The sequence below is a fragment of the Malaclemys terrapin genome, chromosome 8 (assembly GCF_027887155.1).
Source record: "Malaclemys terrapin pileata isolate rMalTer1 chromosome 8, rMalTer1.hap1, whole genome shotgun sequence".
Taxonomy (NCBI): domain Eukaryota; kingdom Metazoa; phylum Chordata; order Testudines; family Emydidae; genus Malaclemys; species Malaclemys terrapin.
In genome coordinates, this window is record NC_071512.1 from 66031492 (window position 1) to 66050690 (window position 19199).

At 40.8% G+C, this 19199-nt stretch overlaps 1 protein-coding gene across 3 annotated transcripts in view; it reads right to left on the bottom strand.

Annotated features, from left to right (window-relative positions):
• The window catches only part of DENND1B (DENN domain containing 1B), a 253889-nt gene that overhangs the window by 35492 nt on the left and 199198 nt on the right, over positions 1 to 19199 (bottom strand). For all 3 annotated transcript variants that reach the window (XM_054037265.1, XM_054037262.1, XM_054037263.1), the window contains 2 exons: positions 15943 to 16044; positions 8137 to 8227 (listed from right to left, as the gene is read on the bottom strand). In XM_054037265.1, the coding sequence (XP_053893240.1) occupies positions 8137 to 8227; positions 15943 to 16044 (193 nt within the window). The remainder of the gene's footprint in view (positions 1 to 8136; positions 8228 to 15942; positions 16045 to 19199) is intronic.

Consider the following 19199-nt stretch of genomic DNA (forward strand, 5'->3'; position numbering starts at 1 on the left):
CAGGCCGTCCCGGCCTGGGAATAGCGAGAGGCCAACCAGAGTTGGAGGGGCCTCATCCAGAGCCTGGCGTGTCACACCACTGTGGTGCATGCTGCCATGTGGCCACGGATTTGAAGGCATATCCGAGCCGTGGTTACCGGGAAGGCCGTGACCGAGGCAACGAGGCCTCTGAGCGCCTCGAACCTGTCCCTTGGAAGGGAGGCCGTGGCCACCTGGGAGTCCAGCAGCGCTCCTATGAATTCTATGCGCTGGACTGGAACTAACGTGGATTTCTCCTCGTTTACCACTAGGCCCAGAGCGCAGCAGGTGGTACTGGCTACTGGACCTGGGACCAGGACTTGCCCTTGAGCACCCAATTGTCCAGGTAGGGAAAGACCTGCAGCCTTCTCCTCCTGAGGTGGGCCGCTACCACCACCATACATTTGGTGAAAACCTTGGGGGCCGTCAAGAGGCCAAAGGGGAGGACCGTAAACTGGTAGTGGTCCTGACCCACCAGGAAACGGAGGAAGCGCCTGTGATGTGGAAGTAGGCATCCTGAAGGTCCAGCACTGCAAACCAATCCCCCGGGTCTAGGGAGGGAATAATAGAGGCTAGGGATACCATGCGGAATTTGCAGCGTACCAAGAGCTGGTTGAGCTTCCGCAGGTCGAGGATGGGCCGAAGCCCGCCCTTCGCCTTCGGGATGAGGAAATACCTGGAATAGAATCCCTTGACCTGGAATTCCCAAGGTATCCTCTCCACAGCTCCCAGGGAGAGGAGGCACTGTACTTCCTGACCCAGGAGGAGCGCATGTTCCAGGTCCTCTGCCGATTCCCTGGCCGGAGGACAATTGGGAGGGGGCGAAACAAACTGCAACCTGTACCCCAGGGATACAGTGTTGAGAACCCAGCGGTCCGTAGTAATACAGGACCATTGCAAACGGAAGACAGGTAAATGATTTGCAAACCTGAACTTTATTAACTGGGGGGGGGGGAGGGTTAAATTGGCAACAGGCCCAGTGACCACCCGCAAGCAGTCAAAAATGCCGCTTCCCTGGCCTCCTGGTCTTAGAGGGCCCCGGATGAGGGGCCAAGTGGGATTGGTGTTGTGACCGGCGCCTCTGCTCCCGCTGCTTCTTAGGCGGGGACTCATATCTACCCCTAGCCTGTGGAGTGGAGGTGTGAGGCTGGGCTTGTCCTTGGCCGGCGGGACGTACAGGCCCAGCGTCTGCAGGGTAGTACGGGAGTCTTTCACCACATCAAAGGCCACCTGGAGCACCACTTTAGCCACCACCGCACCCTCATCCACAAGGGCCCGGAACTCCTTCCTGTCCTTCTCGAGGAAGGAGGGCTCAAACTTGGCAAGGGACCGCCACAGGTTAAAATCATATCTGCTCAAGAATGCCTGGTAGTTGGCCACTCTGAGCTGAAAGCTCGCAGACGAATAAACTTTTCTCCCAAAGGAATCCAGCCTGCGAGCGTCTTTGTCCTTAGGAGAGGGTTGGCCGTGCCTCTCTCGGTGGTTCGCCAACTCCACCACTAGAGAGTTCGGAGTTGGGTGGGAGTATAAGTATTCGTGCCCCTTTGTGGGCACAAAGTACTTCTGTTTGACCTTTTTGGAGATCGGACAGAGAGATGCCGGAGTTTGCCAGAGGCCAGCCAATATTGGCTACCCCCTGAATGGAGCGGTAGGGCCACACGCCCCGGCGTCGAGGAGGTCAGGACATTAAACAATGTGTCCGACGGCTCCTCCATCTCCTTGGCCTGGAGCTGGAGGTTTGATGCCACCCTCCTGAGTAGCTCCTGGTGGGCCTTGAAATCCTCCTGAGAGACCGGAGGTGGTGGCACCACGGAGTCGTCCGGTGCCAAGGAGGTGCACCCGGCTGTACCACAAGCGCGACATCCTGACCCGGGGCCCGAGTCAGTGCCGGAGGGTCGGTGCCCACTGCCTCGTCATGGTGCCGAGGCGGCGACGTCGGCTGGGCCTGGGATGCTCCCGCCACGGAGCAGGGTCCTGGCGGTGCCAGTGCCTGGGGCCACGGTGCCCATTGGCACCACTGTCCCTGCCAGGGAACGGCCTGGCCCTGGGAAACGGGGTGGCCCAGAAGAGCCAGCTGGTCCTGTGGCATCGAGCGGCTCAACGAGGGGCATCTGAGTGCTGAAGCCGAAGTCCGGGATGAGCGGACGGTGCCGTACGAATGGCTGGAGCAGTCCCGTACATGACGTCTCCGGGCCCCGGAGGAGGACAGGTAGGAGTCAGGGGTGCTGTCTCCGTAGTGCTTCTGGCGCCCAGAACTACGACTCCTCGGTGCCTGGGATTCCCGTGACAAGCTGCGGGCGTGGTGCCTTCCACAGCGGGTGCCGGAGTGGGAACGGTGGTGCCGACGATGACGAGACCTGTCCCTGCGGTCAAGGCTCGAAGAGGAACGGCGCCGTCTCTTAGTGCCTCCCCTACCGCCTCCCGGAGTGGAGGTGGAAAGCTCGCTCGCAGCCAATCCTGCTCGCGGCGTGGAGGCGCAGCGAGGTCCGCGGCTCAGCCCTTCAACTCGGGGCGGTATCTCGACCTCGGAGACGTCCAGAGAGGGTCGATGGGCAGTGAGCGAAGGCTTCCCACGGAATCGGGGGCCCGACTGGAGCGGAGCCCCCGGTATCGGAAGTGTCATGATGTCGCATGAGGCCTGAGCTGCCTCCGGCGTCGAAGGCATTCTCACCTCTGGCGAGGCACACTTGGACGGCACCAGACTACTCTGTTGTACCCAAGTCGGAGGTCTTGGTCCCGATGGGGATCGTGGGCTGCCCAACACGGGTCTAGCCTCCCCCCCGATCTTTCTCCCGGCGCCGCTGAGTCTTCCCTTGCTTCTGAGAAGGGGAGCGGTGCCGGCTCGTCGACGGGGCCTCGCTGTGCACCGAAGATGCAGTACCGGACACTGAATCAGGACGGCGAGCCTGGGGCGCTTCGCGCGCGCTGAGGACAAGATGCCCAGCGCGGGGTCAGCTCAACGCGCCGGTGCCGAGGTCAACGCCGACTCCATTAGGAGAGCTCGGAGTTGGATTTCATGCTCCCTCTTTGTTCGGGGCTTGAAGGAGCGGCAAATTTTACATTTCTCACTAATGTGAGCCTCGCCCAGATAGCGAAGACACTGAGTATGTGGATCGCTTCTGGGCATAGGATTGCGACAAGAGTTGCACGACTTGAAGCCTGGGCCACGGGGCATGCCCCGAGCCCAGCAGTAACAGAGAAAAGTTCAACAAGTAACTTCAGGGAAAGCTGGATACTACTAAGGCTAGAATTGCTGCAGCAAAGCTGGAGCACAAGTTCCGACTACCTTCACTGGTGGCAAGAAGGAACTGAGGGTGGGGGGAGCACGCAGCTCCCTTTATAGCGCGATATGTCGGCACCACCGCAGGGGTCGCAGCGGTGCGCCACATGGCGAGCATGCACACCTACTGTGGAATACACAGGAGCAATCTTTCGAAGAAGAAATTAAAGTCGCAATCAAATATTCAGACTCACTAAAAACAAAAGAAAAAAAAAGAAAAATCTGAAGGAGGGGTGTGTATATATTGTGCTAAGAATATATCTTGCAGTGAGAAAATGAATTGTGCTGCAGACACTATCATCTTAATATCAGAGAGAAAAGGACTAGCAACAGGAACAAGGACCTTAATATTGCGTCACATCTCCCTTGTAGGGAAACCCACTATAAATTACATGTTCTTTCTTTCACAGTGTAGAAGGCAAGTGGATGAGTAAGACAACATAGATAAGATCATTGGGTGCTATTATATTATTAAATTGGCCACAAAAGATACGCTAAAATTTGAGAAGGTGGTTGAAGTAGAACTGAAACAACAGCCTTCCGAAGACACTTCAATTGAACATGCAAGACTGACTTCCTTACCTTTGAGAAATGTTAAGAGTAGCTTAATCACTTGAATTTACTGATATTGTGAAGTGCAATGATAGTTACCATGAATTAATACTTCCAAGCAAAATATCTGAGATCACAAAAATAATGTTGCTCAAAGAGATAATTTATCAACTTTGCAAAGAACACACTGATATCCTTTGACAAAACATCGGCTTTTTAACAGGAGATTTCAGAAGTTTAAGCTTTGAAATTAATCTAACAACTAGAACCTGGATTGGCTGGTGGAAAGCCAAAACACCAACAACTTAGCTCTCATCGAACGTGTCTGATGAATAACTGGATAACTGTAAAAGGTATTACAGCAATTTCTGAAGGAAACAAGTGAAGGGATTTAGCTGTTTGGACTTATAGAAATGCTTTCATTTAAATGTTCCATACCATTGCACTAAATTCCTTGCAAGCAATTCCGCAATACCCAAATTCTCAGAAATGGTGCAGTGAGTGAAAGGGATGCCAAGCTGGAAAAGAGAGCTTACTAGCATTGACTGTGCGCTTATCCCCAGCAGAAGTGCCTTAACCAATACGCTACATTCACAAAGACTGAACAGTTGTCCTTTTAAGATTGACTGGGCTCACCTAGTGTTATTGGAGGAGACATAGTATACACACAAACACTATTCCCTCATCATAAAGTAGAATGTAGCCACTACTCATTCACTAATATAATGAACTTGCTAATGTAACAATTTAGCGCTCATGGTCATGGCAAACTTAACCACATAATCATTTCGGGCTTAATAAAAAACCCATTGAAATAATGGACTACCATCGGCTCTTGCTTAAGAAAGAAATTCCTGCACTTGAAATATGTTTATCAGGGCCCCTCTGAATTCCATTTGTTACCAGAGATTACAGTGGATGAGATTTTGTAATTTAATAAGAGATTTATTAGACCAGTGCACTGGTGGGAAGACTTTCAGATCACAAATCCTTCCAAAGTTCTACCATTTACTAGTCAATGAGTGAAGAAAAACAGACACATACTCAACCAGGAAAAACATGAAGTAAACACCATGTATGCGGAGCCAATATCTGAACTACCTCAAATTTAAATAGGAAAATGTTGAATTCTTATTATAAAGCTCACATTCCCAACAGAGGTTCAAAGTCTCTTGACTTCTTCACTATTAAGTAGAATCTTTTTCCACTAGAAGCTCCAAGGTTGTCACCACAACTAAAAAAATTAGTGTACTAATAAAATACGAATGCTTGCTGATATTTTCTTCCCTTATTTGCCAATACATTCTGGTTATGAAAAAAAACCCTCTCTGGATGAGTAAAATATATCTGTAAAAATTATTACCAAGCCCCAGTCCAAGAAAAATTAGGTGATAGGTGCAGATTGTTTGCTGTTATAGAAGCAGGAAAAATTCCCAGTTAAATTTCTTGCTAATACTTATTTATATATGAAGGCAATTTGCTGGGAATTACAAGACTTGTAGTTTTTATTTCTGAGCAGCCAGCTGTGACCAGGGGCCAACAAGTTTAAATAACTGTGCATAAAGTTTTAACTGAACAGCAGCAATGCAACACAGGCTGACACTGGGTTTTAGGCTATTTTCCAATATGACCATATTAAAGAAAGTTCTACTGATAAAATTCATTTCATAGGTTTTTGTCATAAACATGAGATATTTTTTCCATCAATAAAAAATACTTTTCCTATTGTGAAAGGGAATGCTGTGAAGCATACTGTGAAAGTGTGTGAGAGAAAAAAGAAGAAAAAGCAGATGGCCCAAAGAAAACATAAAGATGATTACCAATTGGTAGGCTTCTGGGAGGTAGGGTGTTGAACACCTGATTCTCAACATTATTCCCAGGTCTTTGACTACAATGGCATACTCTTCCCCATTCCCTGTCTCCACTTTACATTTACCTTGCAAAAAAATTAATTGAAAAAAGTTTTGCAGCAGGTGGGGATCAAACTTTCCACTAACAGAATTGTTTTTTCATGTGGCACACCTAGAAGGTACAATAAGGACTCAACAACTCTGCCCCCCCCAGCAGAGCTAACACAGAGTAGAAGAAAAAGGCCCCAAGGTGCACCATCAATAATCCTAGCAGTGCACTGAAAGTTACATTCACACTGATGATTCTTATATTTACCTCTATAGGAGAATGCATGTGAGGGAAGGTGGAAACTTGTGAAAAAGTTTTAATGAGAATGTTGCATGATACAGAATGCCATTTTGATATGGTACACAATTTTTTTTTTCATCCTTCAGACTGAAAAAGTGTATTTTTGAATCATTATATTTAAAGAAAAATCTATTTATAGATATATAACTGATTAAATGCAAGCATTGCTTCAAATTTGCAGTTAAAATTTCTACATAGTTTAGCTATGTTTGTATTTTTGGAAAATGCAATAAAGTATTAACGAAAATGGAGAGGCTGAAAGAAAGTCCTTTCTTTTGACTCAATAGCATGAAAATCTTATCACTGTTCTTCATGATGTCTTCACCTGCCCCTTCAACAATGCATAGGTTACTTTGACTTTTAGTGACCTTTCTGAAAGCTGGTATCCACCCAGTTTGAACCAATGGCAAAGTTGATGGGATTTAACTATGAAAAATACCACAGTTCTACCCCATTAGTGTCACAAAATGTCACCCTCAATTCCATACTTGTTGCTCTGCCTGCACCTCATAATGATAATGAGACAGCAGTTATGTAAATATTGAATATGTGCCCTAAGCAATTTGTTCACAACGTGGTACAGCTTGTCTGACTTGAAAATTAAGGCTACAATAAATTCTAACACAAAACTGCTAGTGAAGGTGAACATTCCTTCATGAGCACAGCCAGATAAGCCATGTGGTTGACAAAACATATCAATTTAGAGCCAAGAACCTAACTTTATCCAAGTTCTAATGTTATTCCACTGCACCCTTTTGACCTCTTAACTGCAAAGAGCAAAGGAACTTTAAGCACTGACATTACCTATCTGAATGGACATGTCCACTGCATAAAAACTATTCATAAAGTTGTATGAGTAAGTTGCCCTAAAAGGAGGGGACAGACTAAATCTTGGTGTTACTGACATTCTCTCCTAACCTCTTCAGGGAAAAACAGACTACAGGCCAGATCTTAGCAGAAGTCTAGGAAGATGGGAGAAAGAAAGGAGCAAGGTCACTTTATAGTCAGACTCTAGACAAGTAGGCTTCTATGTCGAGAGTTCAGAGGACAGCCCAGAATCTCTTATCGTGGCTCTGCAGGACAAATCCTCCATTGACCAGATCTGCTAGCTCAAGGGAAGCTTTGTAGCATAAGACTGTCACAAAGCTGCCCTAAGAGACATGATTTGATTCAACTCATGCAGTTCGCATTTATACAGAAAACTGAGGTTCTGCTATGAAAATTGACTGTAAAAATGGCATTGTGGAGGCTCACATTTATTGTAGGAAATATAGCTGGTTTATAACTAAAAAGGTATAACTGACTTGCTATGTTACTGGAAATGATAAGACAATCCTGCTGGAAATGCAGAACATGGAATTGGATCCACCTTATGCTTTCTTAGACGTGCTGGCTTGGCAAGGCTAGCAGGAGTTAAAAGTAGTAAAATTTATTTCAGTCACTGAAGTCAGTGGATATGACTGGATACAAACAGGAAGTAGTAGGTATGCTTAGGAAGAAGATATACTTTTACACTGTCGCTTTTTAGAGTAGAACTGCACATTAAGATTATTTATTTAAGGATAGTGCATTTTGCTTGAGATAGTAATTACTCATATTTTGGAGAAATTTGGCTTAGGTATATTGCAAAACTACATGAGATACATGAAGGAATTTTTAAAAGAGACATTAGAAAATAACTAAATTAACCATTATTAAAAAGGAAAGAAACTAGGGAACTAAAGTCTTGTAATTATTAAAAAAATATATTTTAACCAGTAAATATCTAATTAGTTATTAAGCAAGCCAATACTTTAAAAACATCTAATAAAATCTATTCTGATCTTGATTTTATAAAAACTAATTTATTAAAGTAAAACAATTCCATTTATTTTCAGTTAATGCACTGGAAATGTTTGGCTAAATAGCTAATTAGTTATTCTGCTACTGATATATAATGGACTGAAACTCTGCTAAGAATGAATCAGAGGCATTTAAACCAGATAAGTGCTTATCTGACTATGTTCATGTGAATATGATATCCTCAACAGTTCCTGTGGAAGAGACAATGATATATTGAAACAAATGCTCTTGAAATAATTCTGTACCTCTACAGAAGCCTCCAGAAGTGATCTCTTCTTCAAAAGCATCCGAGAACCCTCTTCCTGCATTTAGCTTTGCTAGTCGACCATCAATAAACTGGAATATAAAAAATATTAGTCAAAACTATGTTGACCTTTTCTTAGGTTTCATGTAAAATATCTATATTAACAAGAATATAACAGATCACAAGAATGCTGTAATAATTTTGGATAGATATTGTAACAGTGGATATAAAGACAAGTGGCAGAAATATTATCACCATTGTACCAGTGGCTTTAGTATTCTCTACTAGTGTTGTTTGTTGTGTGTGTGAACAAATATAAAACTTGAAATATTTTAAACTAACAAGGTCATTCCCAGAATGAAATTCCAAATCACTTGTTGCTTTGAAAGTATTTTAAGTTGCTTTCTAGCTCATTCTTTTTCACAGCAGATGATGTGAAAGTTTATTAAATTTATTTCATAATAAATGTTTAATTTCAGGTTTAAAATTATAATCACTTATGGAAATTGAGACGTTCACTCATGTTGTGTTTGAAGGGTCATGAGCTGGCCTCATCTGTCTTTCCAGATAAGTATCACTGAATCTGAAGAAAAAGCTAGTTGAAAAATGCAGAAGATTTGTAGTTGAAATCTGGACAAATGTTGACTATCTCTAGTGCAAAGCAAGGCTGAGCTGGGATATCTGATGCCCACTGACTGTGCACTTGAGAATTCTGGCTGAGGATTGAAACTCTGCTGGCTGAGGAGTTATGCAAACTGAGAAGAGTTTGGATCACAATCATTTTATATGGACGGAGAGAAGCTGGTAGCTGCAGCCTTTAAAGAACAGTGGCAACAGGAACAATAAGCTTAGAAGGATATTTCATTTAAATGTAGGAGAACTCAATGCACTGAGTGCCAAAATAGAAGTACAGTACTGTGTAATACAGAACCATATTTTAAGCTTGACCTCTGCCAGTCTACACCTGCCTGTGTGCTCATACTGATCCATACAGACATACTTTTCAGGTGCAAACACATACATGCCTGCTTGTTTGAAAATTCTAACACCTGCACATTTGTGTGTGTGTGCATGAATCCATGGAAGTGTCAGAATTTTCACCCACAAAACAACTTTCACTTAATGGGATTTGCAGGTGTCCATTCTAACACATGTCCATATTTCGCTGCATATGCCAGTGCGTACATTTGTGTTTGCATATATGTGCATGCAAAGGCTAAAAATTAGGCCCAAATATGTTAGAAACAAAGAACGGTGAACATAAAATAAACAATCATCTACTATAACCTCCCAGAAGCAATGAACACATTCTTTTAAAGACTCAGTTTGCTTTTCAGGATTAAGACAGAAACACTGGCATTTCTAGAATGCTTTCAAGAACTAATCTATGCATTTTAGTATGAATAGGCTAACTCAAGTCTGAGCAGAGATTAATTGAGAAAACATTTTACTGATTATTCGTTTTCTAGCAGGAGTTACTAGTTATTCACTTTTACTAAAATAGCACATAGAAGCTAACAGAAATTAATTATTTGGCTGAGTGTCATACATTATCACAGATTATCCAAACAGTACTGTCAGTGGCAATCTGATGCTTGTCAATGGATAGACTGATGACATGAAACAAACCCCATTCTTCAAGTACAAAAAATTCCAGCAGCAATAATAATAGAGCACATGCTATTGAAGATAATCATTCCCTGTTTTTTCTTGGCTAGACTCCTTTTTATTTTTTCATTCTGACTCCAAGTAGGCTTCTTTCCAAATGGGTTTGGTTCATGGTCAGACCACTATGGGATCACTGGATTATTTCACAGTAAGAAAAAGAGATAAGAGCAATAAGAGCATCTTTAGCTACTGCTGTGCAGAAAACAGTCGTTGAACTGCAAGACATTATCTCTTTGGGGAAAGTTATGAATTCACTCCATGCCATAAACCAACGCATGATTTATGGGCACGCTCATCAATTGGTAAAGTATCAACAGAAAATGGAGAGGCTGACTTTTAGTTTTCAGTGCAAGGATTAGTCTGGCAAAACATTTAAAAGTAAATACTGCCAAATATAACTGTTAACAGAAATGATAGAAACTTATTTGAAGGAAGTGATAGTATTATTAATTATATTGAGTATCAGAAGTGAGAGTAAAGCCATTCCAGTTTGTTTTTTTTTAAAGTAGTACATAGCAGAAAGCTTGGGTAATGTTAGTAAAGCCCAAGTATACAAAGCATGGCTCTCTGTCCCCTTCTGTAGGCTGGACCTCAGAAAGGCTTCTGAGTCTGTATTGTCTTTGAGCTATTAGATCAGGGTCTTTTAGTTAAGGTGGTAGAAGTTCATGCTTTTAGATCCACAGAACCAGAGTTTGATACCCACTATTGACAAACCACTCAGTGGCATTGCATAATTAACACAGAAGTAAAAATACTTCTCTGCAATTTTGCTTCTCTGAAGACATAATTCTGATAGGATTCTTCCTTTGGGTCTTAGCTCCTTAGTAAAACAATAGCAGGACTTCCAGAGTTCTTAAAGAATTTCGCCCTTTGAGGATACAATATGAGCCAATTCTCTTGGCCACTGCCTGTAGCGAACAGATGATGCCAGCCAATTCATTTGGTTGTGCAGAAGACAAAGCTCCCATGATAAGCCAATTCAAAATTAGGTAACACAATATGCTTCAGAGGGAAAAAAAAAACAATCAAGTACAAGAAAGAAATCCCTTAAAGAAAATAATTGCCACCCTCTGAAATGACGTGGGCGAATGAATGAAAATCCTGGCGTAAACTGTATCTTCAGGGAAGCAGAATTACAGGTACGTAATTTCCGCTTCTCTGTAGATATAATCTGTGAGTATTCTCACTTTTGAGGAGGAGGAAGCTTGAGGAGTGACACACAAAAAAAACAGGCAAGGTTGTAACAGCTTCTGCAAAATCTGGAGGAAACAGTTTAATTTCTCATGAAGTTGCTGTCTTGGTGCCCCTTCATAGTGGATATGTATCTGAGTCCAGACAGCAGTCCTTATCACCCTGAACTTCTGCCTGTTCTGACTCAAACAGCTAGAATTATGTAGGTGAAGTGGTGGCCTGGAGCACCAACAGAACTTCATAAAGCATTCACATTGCCTTTGCTGGAGCCGCTAGGGAGGCTGCTAGCACTGAGTTCCTGATGCTCACTGGTCTTGGCTGACTCAAGGTTTTTCTTTCAAGGGTTTACACTTTGAATGCTCTAGCCAGGTTATTCTGTGCTAGACTTACAGGTGTTTTCCTGGGATGTTCCAAGAGGCTTGAGAGGTGCTCCCCATGTTTCCTTATCACATAGGGTGATATCTGAAAGCAAGTCTAACATTTGTGCACTGGGGTTGACTTCTAGGCACAGTGCAAAGAGCATGGTTGTCTATAATGAACATAGTTCTGCTGCATGGCTTGAAGCTGCAGAACAGGGCTCTTTCCTCCTTTGAAGATGGGGTACATAAAAAGAAAAAGTATGCTGGAAACACTAAGTGGTTGCTGATGCAACGACAAAGGAAAATGTACATTGGAGCCCCAAAACAATAAACACCAACACACTAAAAAAATGCATCTGAGTGCTCAGGCAAAGGTCTCACAATTCAGGCAACTTGCCGAACCAGCTGGATGATTGTAGAAAGAATGAAAAAGATATAAGCAGTGGGAAAAACTGGAGCAATGCAGAGTGCAGTGAGCAAAAATGCCAATATGTTATACAATAGGGATTTATAGTTAACAGTATGTACCTTAGAAAATCTCCATGCTGGTCCAGATATTCCTTATGACTGAGTTATTATTTTCACTGGACACCCATCAAAAATATTTAAGGTCCAAAATACAACTACTTATAGCTGGTGTTTGAAGCTGGGAACAAGCAGTAGCTAAACTTCAGACTTCTAGCATGAGGTTTAACAACAGCAATATTATGTCATCCTAATAAAAGGAGAGACTTCTCAGGACTGGAAAAAAAGCGAGGGTATAGATACCATATATTAATAAGCCATCCTGAAAGGCTGAAGAAAAGCAGTGGTAGCAAAAGGAGTAACACAGCCATCAAATCTAAGAAAATACAAGCTAAAGAAAAAATTGGCAGATCTGATTTATTTATTTAAAATATGGACCTCTTCTCAGCCACAAAGCTTTATCTACTGAAATTAAATCTCCTCTTAGAACTAAAGAATAAAGCTATCTTGGTTTTAAACACAAAAGGTCTTGATCAGGGCTGAGGGAAACTCTAAAAATCTAGTCTGCAAATGGGTTATAAAAAAGGGCACCAAATGCCCTCAGGCCTATGAACCCTGTTCCATATAAAAATGCTTTTAGTTAAAATATTGCCATGTCAATGGGGAAGTATAGCAGGAGGAGGGCCAGATTCTACACTAAAAATTATATAACTGAGAAGACTTTAATGGTTCCTGTTACGAAGACAGCAGTCCCCTGCTGACACCATGAAAAACCTATTCTAGTGAGTCTTTAAAAATAAATTTAATCTAATCTGGGACCACAAACCCTAATATGCATAAATCATAATTGTATTCTCACTGCATAGTGTCACTTCAGGGCATAGTGAAGGTGGTTAGATTTCTTTTAAATTTAACCTGAACTCTGAATTTCCAGGACTTATTTATGCTTGATTTGAGGATCATTACAAGACTCCTGTAATGTGTACCCTAATCAAGCTTAATGCATTTTTGTCTTGAAAATATCAGTTTTTAAGCAGTCTAATTTCCACCTATGAAATTTTATCCTGGGATTTGAAATCTGTGTTCTCTGTGGCTAATGCATCATCATCATCAGTAACAAAGAATATGTCAGTCAAAGCCTGCCCTCCATTACACCAATGCTACACCATTGACTTCAACAGAGTAGTGAAATGTGTCTGTGAGCAAAAGTTTGCCCTGCAATTGGAGTATAGTTAACATCTCTGATGATGAAATGATCCAACTGCCTCTCCAACAGATGCAAGGCCAACAGGAGGAAAAACTAGTTAAAAAATGTTTTTGTCACTAAAGTGAAAAGATCTGACACTGAACATACACAAGGAGCAGATCTGCTGAGTAAGAATGTTAAATTTGTACAAGGTCACTTCTTAGAGTCAAAACAGTCAATACATTAATAATCTAAGAAGCTTTAGGAAAGAAAAAAGGCATCTAAACACAGAATGCTGGCCCTTTTTGGTTTACTTAATTCCAATGACTTCTTTTTTTACTCCCCCCTTCTTCCTTTTCTTTTCCACAAAACAAATATAGGTATGTCTTGAATTTGTTTACAGACTACTAGTTAAATGTCAACATTTGCGAAGTTATCCACTGCAGTAACACAATATTCAGATACACTTTTGATATGAAGTAACTGCAGTATCTGAGACATTTATGTGCTAAACAAAAGAAATAAACTAATTACAACAAATGATAGCAGAGGCGTTAGGTGCAACATTACAGTATAGCTTCTTCCCTGACCAACCTCAGAGATCTTGAAAAACACACTTCACAACCACTGCTCTCAACAGTGGCCAGGCCATCTTTAATATTAAATTTCTATTACAAAGCTTAATAATTCATATTATTATTCAAATAGCATGTGGGATATAGAATAAGTTTGGTCAAATACATAATAAAGTAAACAACAGACAATGAAGACAAGTGTTTTGTTCTGGATAACAAGGAGCTACAGATAATTTAGGTCAGCTATCAGAAGCTAGTATAGTCATGTAATGGTTCTTGATTTAGCTATTCCCTTGTGCAAACCCACCATTGAAAGTACGGCATCCATTGCAAAGTGTTACCGAGTTTGGTGGTAAGAACGGTCCTCAGTTGTAAAAACTAAAAAAGAATAAATGCCAGGGCAGCACTTCTGAAAGTGGCAGACAAAGCATATATGCAGGGAAAAAACTGCAGTTAAAACACCTCCAGGCAGTCCAGCCTAGGTGTCTAGGCTGCTTTCAAGAATTATTTTCTGCTAAAAAGAATGCCTAGTATCAGGAACCCAGTAAACTCATGTTATCCTTTGAAAACACGAACAACCTTGAAAGCAGCCCAGTTGTCAGTGCGGAACTGCTGGAGATGAGGCAGCTGGGCTGTGGATTAATTAGAGAAGTGGGAGGAAACACAGCAGATCATAACTAAGGGAAAGGCAACATATTAGCTAATAAAAATGTTTAAAATATAATAATTTTAATATATTCTCATCTTCAAAGGTATATTACCTCCCTCGGTATGAAGAAACATTAGAAAAATAATAAAATTGTTAAGTGATTTTTAAAATAAATATAAATTACAATTGAACGGCTAGATGTAAACGGACATAGTTCTAATAACTTCAGTGGAACTACTCTAATTTACTCCATCTGAGGATCTGGCCACAATACTCATATCATAATTCAGACTCTTCAGCATGTGCAGTAGCCTTCGATTGAAAAATAGCCCTGATAGCTGAAGACATTCAGAAACATGTAACATGGGATCACAGCAATAAAAATAACGATGTTTCCATGTTATATTCCTTTCTCTGCCACCAATCTTAATCTGCTGAACACTTATGTTTTAAATACCTCTTTTAATACTTTATATAAATGAAATCTTTGCCCCTGCACATATAATACAGTGAAATAAAATAAACTGGATTCTAAGAGTTGATCCCTGGAGTACTCCATCTATTATTTTTAAAGTCTGTATTTATGTTATTTATTTGTAGGTATTTCCATAATTTTGTCCAATTAGAAAAGTGTCAACCTATGACTACTACAAGCTAGCATCCTTGTATTCCATAAATCTCTACCTTAGCCATTAATCTTTGATACAGAAACTTGTCAAATGCTTTTTGAAAATCAAAGTATTCTACATCCAATGAATTTTCCTTATCTATTATGGTAGTATATCTTCAAAGAACTCTAGCAGATTAGTTAAGCATTCACTCCCCTGCCTGAATTCATTCAGGCTAGCTTCAATCAAACCATGTTTTTTCTAGAAGTTTTCCCACCTTATCCCTTAAGATGTTTTCTCAGATTTGCCCACAAACAAAGATAAGCTTACTGGTCTACAAGTTTATGGTCAGTCTCTTGACCCGCTTTCAAACAACTAAATTACACAAGGGAATCGAAGGGAGGACAAAAAGAAAAGCCAGGAGATAATAGCACGAAAAAAATGTATAATAGATCTTGTTGAAGCCATGTTGTGTGAATACTACAATAGTTATTACTGAGCTGTAAATCCTCCATAGGAACTGTTGTTTTGTGCTCAACCAACCTCAATATGGAGGAATTTTCATGAAACTATTAATTTATTTGTTTGGCTGAGGTCTTGATTTTGAAAAATTCGGTGTACACATGGTTAGTGGATTCTACCAATCAAAGAAGCAAGTACAGTTTGAATCCAGTACTTAAATCAGACACAATCTCTGTCTAACAAAGTGTTAAGTGCTTTGGTCCTCTGTCTGTTGACCAATAGAGCCTGACTATACTGAAGAGGCTGAAAAGTTCAGCTTCTAAAGCAGGGAGCTCCTTGCTTTTTCCTTGTCAAGAGAGTTCTTGATTGGCTCCAGAGGCAAACACAGCCAGTCATTTTGGGGTAAAAGTGGGGAGTGTCTGTGCCTGTGTTGAGATACAATGGGATTGGGAAGATTTTTTCCACACTCATTGGAGTTAAACATTTGCCATTCTCTCTCTCTCCTGTATTTCCTCTCAAAATGGTCTTCTTGAGAGCTTTCAAAAGCTGGCAGGCGTTGATACAGAGGCAGAGAGGAGAACATATATATCTGATATCTATTAGAAGGAAACTGTTAGATCACGAGGTCAATTGGCCTGTCATACCTGTTTAAAAAGTTGAAGATTCACTGCAGTTTCCAGGAACTGTTTGGTAGTACTGGAACGATGCTTCACAAAACTGTCCTCACAGAAAGTGATAGGCTCTCCCTAAATTTAAACAGAGCGCATTAGAAGGTACTCCTAGCTATAACCAGTACTGGCACATTTAAAATTCTCCTTCATCAATTTTCCCCCCTTAAAAGTTAGCATGTACAGTTACTGCCCATCAATCAAAGAGGTATTTACTGAATTCAAAAGGAAAGTAGGTAGAGACAGTGTAACAAAACATTGAAAAGACAAAAATGTTGATATCTTTAAAGTTTTCACTAAAATACATTTTGATGGTGACAATGCTCTGCTTGAGTTACGAATCTTAACTACTGTACAAAATTACTCTGATTTAACTGCACTTACACCAATGGCAAAAGCAAGCAGAAATTCTGACTGAACACCAACATGTTATGATTATCATCAGATTATTTGTCTATTTGTTGTGCTAAATATAACATTAATGTGTGTGCAGCTAATTTGATTAAGCAGGAAATAATTATAAAACGTAACTATTTTCTTTCACCAATTTCACTGTCAAATTAAAGACTCCTCCTGTCTTTTCTGGGAGTCATTACATAGTCATACAAAAGGTTTAAAAGAGGTCAGTTGAATTGTTAATGCAGTAAATTGTGTGGCCTTTGGAAAAGAAGGTAAGAATAATGTGAAGAATACTGAGTAGACATGTCAAAAACACACAGTGATGAGACAAGGTAAATATATACAGTATTTACTGCAAGCTAATAGATGCTAATCAAAGTAACTGGAAACAGTAAAATTATATTGTAACTCCTGTGTTATCCCTTAATTGCATAAAAGAGTATCTATCTCTACTGTATAGTGACCATATCAAATTACAGGAGGAAGACTCCCCTAAATTATATTATTCTGGTAACTGTTTAATTTCCATAAACTCCACTAGCATAGAGAAGGTTTTAAATATTTTAATACATCAATGTATAGTCTGCATATTATTTCCATGATAATGATTCAGAGAGATATACTGCAGGGAGTATTGTCATGCAGGCAAAGGACCTACCCGACAAGAGCATATGCCTTCATGGTTAAAAATAAAAATAAAAAAATAAATAAAAAAATACACCAGGTTGGAGGAGTTTTTCCCAGATTTAGGTAAAGCAGACAATTTGAGGTCCTGCATAAAATATTAGAATACACACCTGACTCAGCTAATAGAACATTTTACTACCACAGACTTTTACACATAGTAAAAGCCCAGAATAGGGTAAAAGATACCTCTGGCATTGGGAAGAAAAAGGATCAGACATTCCTTATGTGGATCCTTACAATAATGAAACAGAGGAGCCTTTCAGACACAAACTGCAGGTCACTTTGAAGACAAACATATTTATGCCAATGATCACTGCCTCCTCCTGCTCCTACTCCTATTAACTCTGGCAACCTTAGGTGCTGCTTTACACAAATTCTCCTAAATTCTAGTTTACAATGTAGTTCAATGCTTAAGGATTGAGAGAATGAGTTTCCCTCATGTGATCTGTCAGCACATTACTGAGTTTGTCCAAAAGTATCCCCAAATCATCTTCAAATGATCTTTATGTTATATTTATTTGTAAATGGTAAGAATATTATCTAAAGAGCTGTTACATTAAAGCAACTGACATGTCATTTTAAAACCCTGTTTTGATATTTTCAAGCGCTCCCTTCCATATTGATTTTTCAAAGACTAGATCTTGGATGCCTTAGGCTCCAGTTCATCAAAGCACATAAGAACATAGTTAAGTTCATCCCTATTCAGCCCAGCACTAAAGTACATGCTTCATTTTTATAGTACAATCCTCCCTTCTTCGGGGGGTGGACGGAAAGCTATGGTGCACGATCCCTTTTCAGTGCAGTACTTGGTAGCTCACCAGCTATACCATGTCTCAGGGCAAACAATTTAAGTTGCCTTAGCTGCTAGGCTTTAGTACATATTGGATCTGAATAAGCAATCTACCAAATATCTTCAAAATGTCACCATCCCCCCCCAGGTGCCCCAGATCATCTGCCTCTCTGACCAACTCATCACCAACCAGCCCCGCAATTCCACAGAACCTTTCTTTGTTCAGCAGATTTGTCACAAAAGATCACAACAGCTGAGATAGCAGAAATGCTTAAACTGAATCCTCAGATTTAAATGGCTGCAAACTGGAAGCATGATGTCTTTGAGAGAGCATCTCCCGTCTGGAACTTACTTCCCCCATTTGTTCAATACATCACAAGTACACTGCAAGGTCCACCTCTTTACATAGGTCTTTACCTGAGGAAGTGACCTGTGGCACACTTTTGGGAATGGAAAGTTGTTGATTCTTTTAGAGACATTGAGTCAGCTTGTAATGATTACTTTTTAATATGTACATGCACCTAGAAATTTCAAAGAGACATATTTTATAAATAAAAAAAGCATCTAAAGCTGCATGTAGAGAACAGCTATTCCCTCTGATGCTACCAACATATGCCAGGGAAGTACCATAGACCCTCAAACTCAGGACACAACAGGTAAATAACTAAGAAAATTATTTTCAAATATTTTGTTTTGAAAATGTAAGGACTAAACTATGCCCCCAATGTGTAAGAGTACTGAAGAGAGGAAGTGAGCACAAATGAATTTTTTCTTTCCAGTGCATCCATATAGGAGAGGCTAGGTCCCAGTATAAGAGGAAGTGTAAAGCATCAGTGGAGGAGTGGCTAGTAATATCAAAAGCATTAGCAGCCTAAGAGATGTTAGCTCTATGGCACCGTCATACCTTTGTGATGTGATGACCTTGTTGGGGAGGGTGCTTCATACATATTTTTGAAGCATAGAGAGGGTTGTTCCCCAGCAGGCTTTTTCTAGCATCCATGGGGACATAATATTTGCAGTAAGCACTGGTCTATCTGCACTCCCTTTGCAGTGCAACTCAGATTCACAAACAGAATAACTGTATGTTAAATGTAATTTTATTTAGATCCATAAACAGTTTACATTGAAAAACAAAAGCCTTTAAGAATACATTTATGTATTGTTATGCTCACCTGCTTAAAGCAGGCTTGCTTTAAAAGTTTCACCAGTTTGAAAGATTCTACTCAGGAGATCAAAAATACAGAATAAGAATTCCTTTAGAACCAGCAGAATTTTTCAAATCAGTGCAATTTTTTTCAGGGCATCCCTTGTACTTCTGAAACTCCATCTAGCAATTTAACTCACACCACAGTTATTC